We start from the raw sequence: 15,252 nt of genomic DNA on the forward strand, positions 1-15,252 counted from the left end.
AAGTTTCAAATATATTGATCTAATTTGAGTAGACATTTACAGAAGGATGTATAATCTAATGTTCAAAAAAAAAATTCCAAGTATGTAAAGAACTGTCTCGTGTAGACGAAGGATCACATGGTAAAAACTTCAAACCAACGTCTGAACAGTTCCTCTAGCCTGTGATTCCCTGTATCTGAGTGATGAGATGTGGTTACGCACTGATTTGTCAATGACTCGAGACTCGAGTTGTTACATTGACCGAAAGCCAAGCTCCATCACGCCGGTTGTTCCTTTCTTTCCACAAGAAAAAAAAATTATTGTCTGAAACACAATCCGAAGAAGCACGCTGTGACTAGTCAAAAAATAAATTTCATCAAAGCATATTATTGTTCTTTCAAGTTTTTTTTACCAATATTACTATGGTAGGTTACAGTAAAATGGAATATATGCTCTATCTTTTCTCTTTGCGTAGACTGATTTCATTGTTAGTCTTGCAATGTTAAGTGCAGCGCAAAGTCAAGTATGTTTTTATGCGTACAAAGCTATCAAAATTGGGACCGATAGACAATTCAAAGTGGAATCTTCTTTTTTGACAATTCTTAAGTGGAAAAGTTCTTTTTGACAAACAATCAACGCCAAAGATCTATGGTGACGGTCCGTAATTGGTACGCCAAATATATTACAAAATTTCGTTGTAAATATAATCAACATGTTGAAAAAAAAGTTTATTTTAAAATTTTTATTTTGTAGTTTTTATAAAAATGTGACTTTGTGATTTTAACAATAAATTTTGACTTACGAACTGATGAAAAAATGATTTTTCACTTTTTGGTGAGAAAATGTTATCTTGCGGTTTTGAAAATGTCATTTTGCATTTTTGATGAAAAATGTGATTTTGAAATTTTGGAGATAGTGTAATCTATAATTTTTAAGAAAATATGATTTCTTGACCTTAGCAAAAAATGTGATTTTGCGGGTTTAACTAATATGTATTTGTCGATTTGGTAAGAAAATATAAATTTTACGGGTTTGATGAAAAATATGGTTTTGAAGTTTTGGTGATAAATGTGATTTTCTAGATTTAGTAAAAATGTAGTTTTGTACATGTTAGAGAATTAAACAATTTTGTTGTTTATCGAAAAATATGTGCGTCCTTGGTAAAAATATTTTTTTGTGGTTTTAAATAAATTGTTATTTTACAGATTTGAAAAAAGAGGATATGATTTTATGGATCTGGGAGAAAAACAATGTGATATTGTAGCTTTTAGAGGAAATTGTGATTTTGGGGTTTTAGTGAAAATATGTTTTTTGGTTTTAGTTAAAAATAATCATTTAGTAAATTTAGTTAAAAATATGATTTTAAAGTTTTGACGAAAAATGTAATTTTATAATTTTGGTGGAAGATATAGTTTACAATTTTGGTTAAAAGTGTTTTAAATTTTGACAGAAAATTGCAGAATAATTACAAAGTTGCATTGAACTTGTGTTTATTTGCTCATTTACAACAAAATCGTACATTTAGATAAAGGCTTTTCGACATTCTCTAATTTTCACTGGATTTTTTCTATACAAATGGTCTAATCTGATTCAGTTAGCCAATTTTGAAAATTTTAGCCAATTTTTTTTTTTTTTTAACTTATTTGATGATCTATTCTCAAAACTTATCTCATTGTCACCATTAATGAACAGTAATTTTCATATCCATCCGAACGTTCTCAACGTTTATCTGGATGAACCAACGAATGGTGTTAAATAATAAACAAACACAAGGCCAACTGTATGACTATTTGTTGAAAGAGAGAGATACAGAACATTATTATATAGAGAGACATACATTAAGCTTTTTTTTTTTTTTTTTTTTTTTTTTTTTTTGTTTATCAGGCGGGGTTCGGGCCTTCGGCCCTAATCCCCTCCTAGACCCGGAGCCAGTCTGCGTCTGTACCATTACGGCCCTGGACACTCCTCCCCGCCCGAGACTCGAACTCGTGATCTCTCAGACCGGAGTCTGAGGTGTTACCAGTTGAGCTAGGTCGTCCGGGTAACTATTCATCATCATTCAGCTTCTTTCTTCGTACCATTGTTCTTCTTCTCTTTTCCATTTCAAATGTATTCAACACTTTTGCTTCTCTTACACCTGACATGTGTCATCCGGATCAAAGAGATGTCCTTCTTCAGCTCAAAACGGAGTTCAAGATTCAGAAACCGGATGAATTAGATGATTACTCGATGAACGTCACTTCTTACCCGAAGACGGAATCATGGGGGAACAACAGCACCGACTGTTGTAACTGGGATGGTGTAATGTGCAATACCGAGTCAGGGAAGGTGATCGGGCTAGAACTTAGTTGCAGCTGTCTTCATGGTCAGCTAGAACCCAATTCTAGTCTTTTTAGCCTGAAACATCTCACAAGCCTGAAACATCTCACAATTCTGAACCTTGCTTTCAACAACTTCACTTTTTCTCCGATCCCAGCTAAGTTCAGTAATCTCATGTTGTTAGAAACACTAAACCTCTTTGGCTCTTCACTGAAAGGTCATATTCCAAAAGAAATTCTCCAGCTCACCAGTTTGGTGTCTCTCGATCTATCTTCTTACGTTTCTATTTATTCCCCTCCTTCAAGTTTGTTGTTGTCCATTAAAAATCCACCATTGTTTCTCTGTCTACTTGCTCGAAACCTGAGGAACCTCGGAGACTTGGATATGAGCTAAGTAAACATTTCTTCAGAAATCCCCCATGAGTTTTCATACATGCAGTCTCTAAGATCTCTACATCTTGAGAATTGTTATCTGGTTGGAGAATTTCCAAACAGTGTTTTCCTGATACCAAACTTACAGTCCATTATATTTGGAACGCAATCCAGACCTGAGAGGCAGCCTTCCTGTTTTTCATAGAAACAACTCTATGCAAGTCTTAAGCCTTTGGAAAACATCATTTTCAGGTATCATACCATACCTGATTCCATCGGCAACCTTAAGCATTTAGCTTCTTTGACCCTTGCAATATCCAATTTCTCTGGGAGGATTCCATCTTCACTTGGTGAACTTTCTAATCTCTCACGTCTCAGTCTTTATCGAAATCATTTCACTGGTGAAGTTCCATCTTTAATTGGCAATCTAAAACAGTTGATCAGCTTTGACGTTGGCTATAATCAGCTCATCGGGAGCTTTCCATCTGCACTACTCAATTTGACCAAACTACGTTTTATCAGTCTCTGTTACAACCAGTTCACAGGTTTCCTCCCACCTAACATTGGCCAACTCTCCAAACTGGAAGTCCTTTCTGCCTATGGTAATTTTTTTTACAGGAGCAGTTTCTTCATCCCTGTTACAAATCTCTTCACTGAGAAGTCTCGCTTGGGACGACTACCAACTCAGTGATCTTGTTGGATTCGAGAATGTCTCTCTGTTATCTAATTTAAAAGATCTTTACTTTAAATCTAACAATTTCAGAGTCAGTAGTCCAGTTGACTTAAATGTCTTCTCTTCTCTCAAACAGCTAGTATTTCTAGATCTTTCGGGCATCCCTCTTTCAACAGCAAACATATCACTTCTGATTCCGATTTTTCATCAAATTTTGAGGATTTAAACTTGTCAGGCTGCAACATCACTGAGTTTCCTGAGTTCATAAAAGACCAGAGAAATCTACATTCTCTAGACCTTTCGAAAAACAACATCAAAGGCCAAGTACCAGACTGGTTATGGAGAGTACAAGAGTTGCAAGTTCTGGATCTTTCTCACAACTCCCTAAGCGGTTTTGATGGATCCTTGAAAGATGTACCAGGAAATCATATGGAGATCTTAGATCTAAGGTCGAATGCTTTCCAGGGGAGAATATTTATCCCATACACATGTATAGTCTGCTTGTTTGCTTCGAGCAATAACTTAACTGGAGAGATACCTCGTTCTTTATGTGGTGGACATACCTCTCCTACCATCATAGATCTATCCAACAACAACTTCCATGGCTCAATTCCTCAGTGTTTAGGGAGTCACATGAGTTCTCTTGTGGATCTAAATCTTCGTAACAATAGCCTCAGCGGAAGTCTTCCCGACATGTTCATGCATGCCTACGAGTTAAGCTCCATTGATGTCAGCCACAACCGATTGGTGGGAAAACTTCCTGCATCTCTTACTGCTTGTTCTTCTCTGGAAGTTCTAAACGTGGAGAGCAACGAAATCAATGACACATTTCCGTTCCAGTTGAATTCCTTGCAGAAGCTACAAGTTCTTGTCCTCCGATCCAACAAGTTTCATGGCATGTTGCATCACTCAGATGGGGTCTGGTTCGGATTTCCCCAGCTCAAAATCATTGATGTATCACATAATGAGTTCCTTGGTACCTTACCATCTGATTACTTCCTCAACTGGACTGCAATATCCTTGAATGAAGATACGTCTATAGTCCAAACTACATCGGGGATTCTGAAGACTATAGATACTACATCTCTGTTGTCTTTATGAATAAAGGAGTATCAATGGTGATGGACCGTATCCTGACAGTCTACACAGCCATTGATTTCTCTGGAAACAGAATCCATGGAGAAATCCCTGAATCCATCGGTCTGTTAAAGGAACTCCATGTTCTCAATCTGTCAAGCAACGCTTTCACAGGACACATCCCATCGTCTTTGGCAAACATTACGGCGCTGGAATCATTGGACATATCCCAAAACAAGCTTTCTGGTGAGATCCCTCGGGGACCTCTCTTCTCTTGAGTGGATAAATGTTTCACATAATCAGCTCGTAGGTTCAATACCACAAGGTACACAGTTCCAGCGGCAAACCTGCTCTTCCTACGAGGGAAACCCTGGACTCTTTGGTCCTTCCCTTGAGGATATTTGTAGAGAACCAACTTCAACAGAATCTGAATCTCCAGTGTCATCAAAAGAAAAAGAAGAAAAGGAGGAAAGTTTCTGTTGGGTAGCAGCAGGGTTAGGCTTTGCACCTGGAGTTGTATTTGGATTTACCATCGGATACATAGTGGTTTCATACAAGCATGAGTGGTTTATCAAGACTTTTGGCAGAAACAAGAAACGGGGCACTCGTTAGCTCATCGATATCACTCTCCGAATTAAGCATTGTTATTATGTTCCATAAAAATATTGTATGTTTTTATCTCTGTTCGAAACTATGCTACGCGTTAGTCGGGCGCTCGGACCGGGCCTAGCGCCTAATGAAAAAACCGGGGAGTAAGCGGGAATTAATCGGCGATTTGTTTTCAGTTGATATATTATATTATGTATCTAAAATACGAAAAGTATGTTTGGTCTGGTGGTTAAGATATTGTTTGACTTCTTTCCAATCTGGGTTCGACCCTCTAGAGTCTCAGTTTTACCATTTTCGTTTTTTTTAATGAGTGGCATTTATGTAAATAACTCATCGTTCTCCTCAAAACATTTTTCGGGCTTTGGGGTTTCTGAAACAATTTTTTGCAGCCACCATAGTTTTTTTTTTTGCATAATCTTTAAATCTTTTGGGTTTTAACTGCAGTTTTGCACTTTAATCTTTTAGATCTATCACATATAACCCTCATAGCTGATTCTCGACTTCAGATGAACAAAAAAAACTCAACTTTTTGTACCACACCGCCTAATCTTCCGTATACAGCCAAATCGCCGCGCTCAAAGACCGCCGACCGTTTAATTGCCGGATAGTCGCCCGCGGCGGCCGCGTTTTCGAACAGGGGTTTTTATGTATTGCCAGAAAGAACAATAGTGATATATCAAGTTTTAAGTATTATACTAGTTTTTGACCCGCGCTTAGAAAGCGCGGGTTTGTTTTCGTTAAAATATTGTTTTAAATGAAGTTTTATATGATGATGTGTATGAGCATAATCATTGGTATGGAATATCGATTAAGAAGGAAAGCTTGAAAATAAAGTATTGAAATAAACAATATTGGTATATATGGGAGTCAAGCTAATGTGTTTTTTGGATGTGTTTTAATTTGAAAATAAATTTTGTATAGTTAGTTTTAAACATATTAGTAAACCTAAATAAATTTATATAGCAACAATTGATTCCAATTACAAATAATTTTCCTGTATATTAACTATCAATATTAAACCATTAAAATAAAATATTATTTATTTTTGATAACGAATATAAAATTTTAAAAACAAAATATTGTTAGATGTTTTATTTTGTAGATATATATCTCATTAGAGTTATTATAGATGGGCTTTTGGTTTTATATATTTATTAACTAATTGTTTTCTATAGATATTTTTAAGCCCAACACGTTTTGCATTTAGATAGTTCTGGTGGTGGTTTGTAATGTTAAAATTCGACCCAAGCCCATCACGTATAAAGTTGTGCCGACTTGAGAGGATAACCTTCCTTTTTGTCAAGTAGCAAATAGACAATAAAAAAAAATACAATTCTCTCCGATGGGATAAATTTTCATTGTGTTCGGATTGGAATCGTCCCTATCGAGCTACACAGGTTGATCTTCTATTCCTTATTTATTCTTTTTTCATCGATAGACTGTTCAATTTTAAATTTGTACGTTTGTAAAATCAGCAGATCACTTGTAGGTTTTGTCTGCATGTTGTTTCCGATCACTTTTAACAACAAATCGGCCAGATTTAAATAGTTTCTGATGTGTTCGAAGAAGATCTGAAGTGAAGTCCGACAAAACATGTAAAGTTGTGATAATTTTTTTTTCTGTACATAAAAATATTCATTTCTATGGTCACTTATTACATGATCTTCTGATGTGTGCATCACTTAGGATAAGTTCCATAGATTCACCAACACCTTTCATGAAGAATCTCCATGAGTGGAGGATTTTCACTTGAATGCGCCAAGCAGTTTTGTGAGGTTTGAGATCGTTCAAGAAAGACAGCTGCATATTGTTTGCCATTGTTTTGCATCGATATGTTTCATGAACTTAGGGGTTAACCACGAGCAACCATTTATAATAGGAGGGGTCGCCGTGTTTGTAGGGTACGTATAATTAGGGTTGAAGTTAAAGAAGATCTGATATGATTTTTTAGTTGAAGGAATAAGGAATATTACTGGAATATAATTTTCAAACGATAATGTTTATCCAGTTAATACGAAACTTGTAGATCAATTTTTCTAAGATTTTGGTTTTTATGTATTTAAAATCGTATCAAAAAGATTGTTTCGAAAATCTATTCAGTTAAAGTAGGTTAGAGAAATTTATGCTAGCAAATTAATAACTTATATTTTACAATATTATCACAATAGTTAGGAAAACGTGGTAATTATAAACTTGATCCGATTTAAAAAAACAGATTTTATCTTTGATAGATGAGAATGGACTAATAAAGAAGGACTTGGTATATAACGATTTAAACAATAATATTTTGGAATCTTAGATTGATTGAAGATGATACAATACGTGATATGATTATAGTACATTATAGTACATATAACTGTCATGAAACATGACCATGTATCGCAAAACTCAATGTGTTTGATTATATAGTGTATAGTGTCTTGGGTATAAAATATATTGTGTTCTATAATATTGTGGAACATGTTTGGTCTGTCAAATATATGGTAGGTAACCATACGGTTATATTTTGTTAGTTGATTAATAGATGGTAGGACCAAATAATTGTTACTTAAATAAAAGAGTTCAAACAACTTGTATAAATAGATTTTTTCAGAATGATTCTCTTTTAATAGAATAGATATATCAAGATGAATTACCATAAATAGAAGTTTGTCAAGGCCTCTTGATCAGAGGACAAGTGCTTGGCTCTTTTTTCTGGGGGTAACTATTTATGTTTCATGTTTATTCTGTGTAAAATAAATGTGTTTTTCTTTGCATGTCCCTGTAAACATGTAATACTAATTTTGAGTTTTGGTTAACGATTTTTGTTGAGGGATGTGTATGATTACTTCCGTTTGTTTTATATGTAAGTTCCAACATACATCCTTTTGTTGAATTCATATTGCAAAGATTTGGTCTTTTTCTTGTACGATGAGAAACCTGAAGGACATGTTGCATGCCTTGTTGGCATTTCCTCTTTTTTCTTTTTGTACGGTCAAGGTATATGCTATTTCCTGATATTTGTTCAATAGATTCTTGAGCTACTTGAGAATTCAAGGGATTCTTCTTTAGTTGATTCATCGAAACAGAGCAAGGAAGATATGTCGACACGTAAAATTTTTTTGAAGAGTATATCACGTTGCATTCAATGGTCTCCCTGATTGTTTGTACGTGATTCAGTCGACTAGGTTGAAAGAACCCGAAAATGGGATGACTAAAGACGTTTTATTAGATCTGATCAAAGGGTTACAAGAGTGACAAGAGATTGAGGGAACAAGCCGGAGCTCGAAGAGCAAACCGGAAAAGGTACAAAGCGATTAGGAGTAAAGAGATGACTAAAACCCTAGATCTAGCCGTTCAGTGTGTGTGTAAAGTGTCGATCCATTTCTCGTTGCTTCTTTCTCTCCTTTTATAGGCTTTCCGTCCTTGTGTGCCCTAGATCCGGTCCCCTTTTGGGCCTTAACTTGAGAAGGCCGAGTATACGGGCCTTGGTGGAGTTCCTCCGAGCCGTGTGCTTTTGGTCGGCTTGGTCGTCGGCTAAAAGCACTCTCAGACCGAGCTGACAACTTTACTCGCCGAGCCAAGTAAGTTCGCAGCTTGTTGGGCTAGACCTTGTTATTCGATGGGCTTTATGAAGGGATGTAATCCATCTCCTACACTGATCTCAAGGACGTAATAGTTAGCAATTTCCGTAGATGTAAACTAAATAACAGACAATGGAAGCTCTTCAGGAGATGCTTAAGAAGGAAGGTTTAGAAACTGGCACAAATTATGAGATACATCATTTCCATCAACATTGGGTAAAGTCTGTAAGACTTCTTTTTCATGTTCAATGGGCACCTATTAGAGCTTTCAATAGGCCAAGACACTGATATTGGTTTCACCCAGAGGAACAGCCGTTGGAGCCATTGGTGAGCAGCAAGACTTGGTCTGTTTGAAATGAAAAATTGGGATTGAAAAGGATTGAAGTGGATGTGATGAAAAATTGGAATTCAACTGTCATTGTAAGTCTTATAAGCGGAAGACTCGTCCGGGAGCGCATAGGTCCTGTAATGTTAAGTTAAGTGTACTGCAATGTCAAGTATGTTTTTATGCATATAACAGCTTACAGAAATGGCACCGATAGACAATTCAACCTTTTTTTTTGGATTGCAGTGGAAAACTTCTTTTGACAATTCTTATATGATGACGATCCGTGGTTGGTACGCCAAGTATATTTCATAACTTATCTCACTTTTACCACCAAACAAAAATTAATTTTCATATCCATTTAATCAGTTTATCTCGATGAACCCAACGAAAGGTCCTAAATGTATGATTAAGGATAAACAAAGGAATGGCCATAAATGTATGATAAGTTATTGAGAGGGAGATGCAAAATATTCTTATAAAGATAGACATATCTACTAGTAAGTTGTTGGATAGGCTCAAACTATTCATCACCAATGAGCTTCTTTCTTCGTACCATTGTTCTTCTCTTCTCCATTTCAAATTTGGTCAGTGCTTTTTGATTCTTTTACACCAGACTTGTGTCATCCGGATCAAAGAGATGTCCTTCTTCAGCTCAAGACGGAGTTCAAGATTCAGAAGCCTGATGAATTAGATGATTACTCGATGAACGTCACTTCTTATCCGAAGACGGAATCATGGGAGAACAGAAGTACCAACTGTTGTAATTGGGACGGTGTAACGTGTGATACCGAGTCAGGGAAGGTGATCGGGCTAGACCTTAGTTGCAGCTGTCTTCATGGTCAGCTAGAATCCAATTCTAGTCTTTTTAGCCTGAAACATCTCACAAGTCTGAACCTTGCTTACACCAACTTCACTCTTTCTCCAATCCCAGATAAGTTCAATAATCTCATGTTGCTAGAAACACTAAACCTCTCTGTGTCTTCATTGAAAGGTCTCCCAAGAGAAATTCTCCAGCTCACCAATTTGGTGTCTCTCGATCTTTCTTCTCATTATTCACCTGATAAAAGTTTTTTGTTGTCCATTGAAAATCCACCATTGTTTCTCCGTCTGCTTGCTCAAAACTTGAGGAACCTTAGAGCCTTGGATATGAGCTACGTAAACATATCTTCAGAAATACCCCACGAGTTTTCATACATGCCCTCTCTAAGAACTCTACATCTTGCGAGTTGCTATCTGGTTGGAGAGTTTCCAAGCAGTGTTTTCATGATACCAAACTTACAATCCATTATATTGGATTACAATCCAGACCTGAGAGGCAATCTTCCTGTTTTTCGTAGAAACAACTCTATGCAAGTCTTAAGCCTTTGGGAAACATCGTTTTCAGGTATCATACCTGATTCCATCGGCAACCTTAAGCATTTAGCTTCTTTGAAGCTTGCAATATCCAATTTCTCTGGGAGGATTCCATTTTCACTTGGTGAACTTTCTAATCTCTCACGTCTCAGTCTTTCATCAAATTATTTCACTGGTGAAGTCCGATCTTCATTTGGCAATCTAAAACAGTTGATCAGATTTTCCGTTGGCGGTAATCAACTCACGGGGAACTTTCCATCTGCACTACTCAATTTGACCAAACTACGTATTATCAATCTCATTTCCAACCAGTTCACAGGTTCCCTCCCACCTAACATTGGTCAACTCTCCAAACTCGAAGTCCTTTATGCTTATGGTAATTCTTTTACAGGAGTAGTTCCTTCATCTCTGTTACAAATCTCTTCACTGACAAGACTCTCTTTGGACGACTACCAACTCAGTGATCTCATTGGATTCGAGAATGTCTCTGTGTTATCTAATTTACAAGATCTTTACTTTAAATCTAACAATTTCAGAGTCAGTAGTCCAGTTGACTTAAATGTCTTCTCTTCTTTCAAAGAGCTAGTACATCTAGATCTTTCGGGCATCCCTCTTTCAACAGCAAACATCACTTCTGATTCAGTTTTTTCATCAAATTTCGAGGATTTGTACTTTCCAGGCTGCAACATCACTGAGTTTCCTGAGTTCTTGAGAGACCAGAGAAATCTAAAGTATCTATACCTTTCCAACAACAACATCAAAGGCCAATTACCAGACTGGTTATGGAGACTACAAGAGCTGCAAGATCTGGATCTTTCTCACAACTCTTTATCGGGTTTTGATGGATCCTTGAAAGCTGTACCTGGAAGTCAGATCCGTATATTCGATCTAAGTTCAAATGCTTTCCAGGGGAGAATATTCATCCCATACACATCTATCAACTACATGTTTGCTTCGAGCAATAACTTCACTGGAGAGATACCTCGTTCTTTATGTGGTGGAAAATCCTCTCCTGCCATCATAGATCTATCAAAAAACAACTTCCACGGATCAATTCCTCAGTGTTTAGGGACTAATATGAGTTCTCTTACGGATCTAAATCTTCATAACAATTGTCTCAGGAAGTCTTCCTGACATGTTCATGCATGCCTACAAGTTAAGGTCAATTGATGTCAGCCACAGCCGATTGTTGCACCAAGTGAAATGTTACGCTTTGAAACTTATGTTGTGGAAGATGATTCAGATTATGATTCGACGCCGGTTGTTCCTCCCAATGACGAATACGTTTCTGAAGATGAGTTAGAACCGTCATGTACCGATTCTGATTCAGGGTCTGATTCAAGTTCTTAGTGTTTTTATGATATATGAATGTGTAATACCATTAAGTTCTTAATGTTTTGTAAGATATATGAATGTATAATATAATTAAGTTCTTAATGTTTTGTAAAATATATGAATGTATAATATAAGTTTTTAGTGTTTGTAAGATATATGAATGTGCAATATAAACCTTATTTAATCTTAATATTTTTTCGGAAAACACTAAACCCTATCTATAAACTCTAATTATTTTTATCAAAATCTAAACCCTATCTATAAACCTTATCTAAACCCTATCTATAAAACCTAATTATTTTTTAATCAAAATCTAAACCCTATCTATAAACCTAATTAAACCTTAATTTTTTTTTTATGAAAACCTTATCTAAACCCTATCTATAAAACCTATATATATATATATATATATTTTAACAAAATGTAAACCTTACCTAAAACCCTATCTAAACCCTAATTAACCCCTAAAATTTTCTAAAATTCTTAAAAATTACGATTCCCTCCAAATTCCTCTAAATTTCTAAATCCAAAACTAATTCCCTCTAAAATTCTAAACCCAAATTTAATTCCCTCTAAAAATTTAAGTCCAAACCCATTTTCCATACTTAGACAAAATTTCCCTAATTTCCTAAAGACAAACCTTTCTTTTCTCTCTCTCTCCCGTGTCTCGACTCTTCGAGCTCTCACTTCTCTCTCGTCTCTTCCTAAAGACAACAACTCTTCATCTCATCTCTCTCTCTCGATCTCTCTAATCCCTCGATCTTTCTTCTAGCTCTCTCGATCTCTCTTGATCTCTCGTCTTCCATGCCTAATTCCTCCGCAAACGCATCCAACGACCGTCGTCGTCCTCGCCCTATCGGCTTGAATCTTGAAGGTAAGGTCTCGATTTCTCTCGATCTCTCTGTTTCTGCCGATTCATTGCGTATTTGATTAGGGTTTCAATTTCGGTTTTGATTAGAGTTTCGATTTCGGTTTTGATCAGGGTTTTGATTTGGGTTTCAAATTAGGGTTTCAAATTAGGGTTTCGATCTGGGATTCGATTTCAATTTGTTCTGCGATTTCAATTAGAGTTTCGAGTTTGTATTGCGATTTTGGGTTTTGATTAGGGTTTCGATTTGGGTTTTGATTAGGGTTTCGATTTGGGGTTCGGTGTTTCTGTTGGTTTCGAGTAGGCTTTTGATTTTGTATTTTCATTTCGGTTTCAAGTTAGGGTTTTGAGTTTTTCAATCTTAAAGCTTCTTCTGTTTCTCTTTCTGCAGATGTCAGAAACGTGAGATCCCAATTGAGAGCCGCTTCAATGCCTCCTGCTAGGACTCATGCTTCTTCTCAACCAACAAGACCTCCTGGAGTGGTCGGCTCTTCAACTTCATCTGCTGCTCCTCCTCATCCTCCTCCAACCTATGCGACGAGAACAGAAGAGGCTCTGCTACGTGCTCCAATCCGAATTAATCAGCCACACCTCCATCCTGATAAGATCAATGGAGCATTGTGGTAAGTGATATCATTTACCATGTAGTTAATGAACTTAATAGCTAAGTGTTAGGTATACTGTTGTAGTAAATGGGTGTTGTTACATGTTCTTATCTGATGTTTTATTCATTGTCTTTGCAGGATCGGAGTTGATCCTGAAGTCTATCATGATTTTATAAAAGCAACATGACAGGGAAACTTCTGGGGGGCGTGGCAAATCTGGTTAAAGGTTCCAGTGGAGAAGATAACAAGTTGGTGGCACTCATTCATTGCAAGTGATCGTGAACTTCCATTCCCATTCCCATTTCCATTATTAATTACTCCTTAATATTTTGCTTCTAATTAGTTCTCTTCTTTTGTAGCAACAATACTACTGGGAAGACCCATTTCATGAAGAAATCTACTTCAAATGGAAGCTTCAGACTCAAGTGACTATCTGCGGACGCATCAGCCAGAAAAGACAAAAGAACAAGCAGCCAAGTTACGTCAGTGCGACTGACTGGGAAGCGATCCTTGTGAATTGGTCCACAGCTGAAGCAAAAGCCAAGAGCCAATCAGCAGCTGAATCTCGTTGTGCTGCTCCTCCAGGGCTGAAGATGCACGTCCATGGTGCAGGACCACGCACCTTTGCAAATATTGCGTAGAACATGGTCAGCTTACCATCTCTTTTTACTTCCATTTATTCCCTCCTTTAACTGCTAATTATCTAACTTTCTCTTCTTCCTTTTGTTGTAGGTTGTTGAGGAAGGTCTGGAGGGACCAGTTTCATATCCCGACCTTGTGAGGAAGACTCACTGCCGTAAAGATGGGATCTTCCTTGACGAACGAGCAGAGGCACTGGTTCCGGAGGTTGAGCAAGCGGTTGAAGAGATGCTACAAGATGGATCTCCTCTTAATGATAGCCAAACTGAGTCAACGGCTGCCACAAAAACTTCAAAGCGCCTTCTCCTAAACGAAGAATACATCAAGGTAATAATCTCTCCTGCTTATTGTCTTTGTTCCTTCTTACTGTTTTTAGCCCAATGTTTCTCCACTTTTAGTATTGAATTTATAACAAGATCACTGTATTTTTATGATTGATTGTCACTGTATATTTATGACTGATTGTTCTCTGTGATAATGCTGTCTTGTGTTTGTATTTTTCAGCGTGGACAGACACGCAAGGGCACCATTTATGGTCTTGGCAATCTTCAGTACAAGAACAAGCGTCCTTCTGAGTCTGTCCCTGCTGCACTCAACCGAGAGATAAACATGGAGACGCAGGTTTCTGGCCTGGAGACTCTCACACAGGAAATCAAGTCTGATGTTCATGCTTTGAAGACTGACTTCAATGAAGGCACAACTAGAACTCAGTCAACTCTCAACATGATTCTGTAACTTCTTCAGCCTCAAGCTTCTGCTGCACAAGCAAGTCAGTCTCAGCATCACTCTCCCTCTCATTCTGCAGCTCCACCTCAAGGTCAAGCTCAACCTGACGGTCACAGTCAAGCTCTAACTCCACCTCACGATCAGCCTCAAGCTCCAGGTGATGCACAACCTCAACATCTCATCACCACGAACAATTCTGCTTTTGATAGGTGGTGTAATGAACTTGGATTGTAGGTTTAGATGTGGCTGTTTATGTATTATGGTTTCATGTTTTGAACCTTTCGAATGTTTGAATGTTTATCTTTTGAATGTTTTGTGGATCTTTGAACTTTTAGGAAGCTAATGTAATATAAATTCTCTTTCTGTTCTAACTTCTTTTTTAATTGTTCAGAATCAAAACCAAAACCCAGGAAAATCGGACCAAAAGGAAACAAATAAAATGAAAAATTTGTTCCCATTTCGTTGCAATATGTGACGAAATTATCGTAGCAAATTCGTGGTAAGTTGCCACGAAAAGGACGTAGCAACATCGTAGCAAATTTGCCACGAAACGGTCGTCTCAAAACGTAGCAATATGCCACGATTTATAACGTAGCAAAACGTAGCAAATTGCCACGTTTCTTTTCGTAGCAAAACGTAGCAAGTTGCCACGTTTTTTTCGTAGCAACGTCGTATCAATTTGCTACGATTTTGCTACGATTCGAAAATGGCTACGACCGTATAGCTACGTAAACATAAACGTGGCTTTTCGTAGCAAAACCCCCATATAGCTACGAAAATTCCCCTATAGCCACGATTATTTGTCGT

At 37.1% G+C, this 15,252-nt stretch overlaps 1 protein-coding gene and 2 pseudogenes across 1 annotated transcript; all 3 read left to right on the forward strand.

Moving 5' to 3' along the window:
• Positions 1-1,611: 1,611 nt before the first annotated feature.
• LOC106362797 lies at positions 1,612-5,113 on the forward strand (annotated as a pseudogene).
• Positions 5,114-8,723: 3,610 nt separating this feature from the next.
• LOC106364216 lies at positions 8,724-11,751 on the forward strand (annotated as a pseudogene).
• Positions 11,752-12,530: 779 nt separating this feature from the next.
• Positions 12,531-15,018, forward strand: LOC106366432. Its single transcript, XM_022705737.2, has 4 exons — positions 12,531-13,098; positions 13,219-13,727; positions 13,813-14,046; positions 14,224-15,018. The coding sequence occupies exons 2-4, from the start codon at positions 13,725-13,727 to the stop codon at positions 14,452-14,454; spliced, it is 468 nt and encodes a 155-aa protein (XP_022561458.1). The 5' UTR covers positions 12,531-13,098; positions 13,219-13,724; the 3' UTR covers positions 14,455-15,018.
• The last annotated feature ends 234 nt before the right edge of the window (positions 15,019-15,252 follow it).

The sequence above is a fragment of the Brassica napus genome, chromosome C9 (assembly GCF_020379485.1).
Source record: "Brassica napus cultivar Da-Ae chromosome C9, Da-Ae, whole genome shotgun sequence".
Taxonomy (NCBI): Eukaryota; Viridiplantae; Streptophyta; class Magnoliopsida; order Brassicales; family Brassicaceae; genus Brassica; species Brassica napus.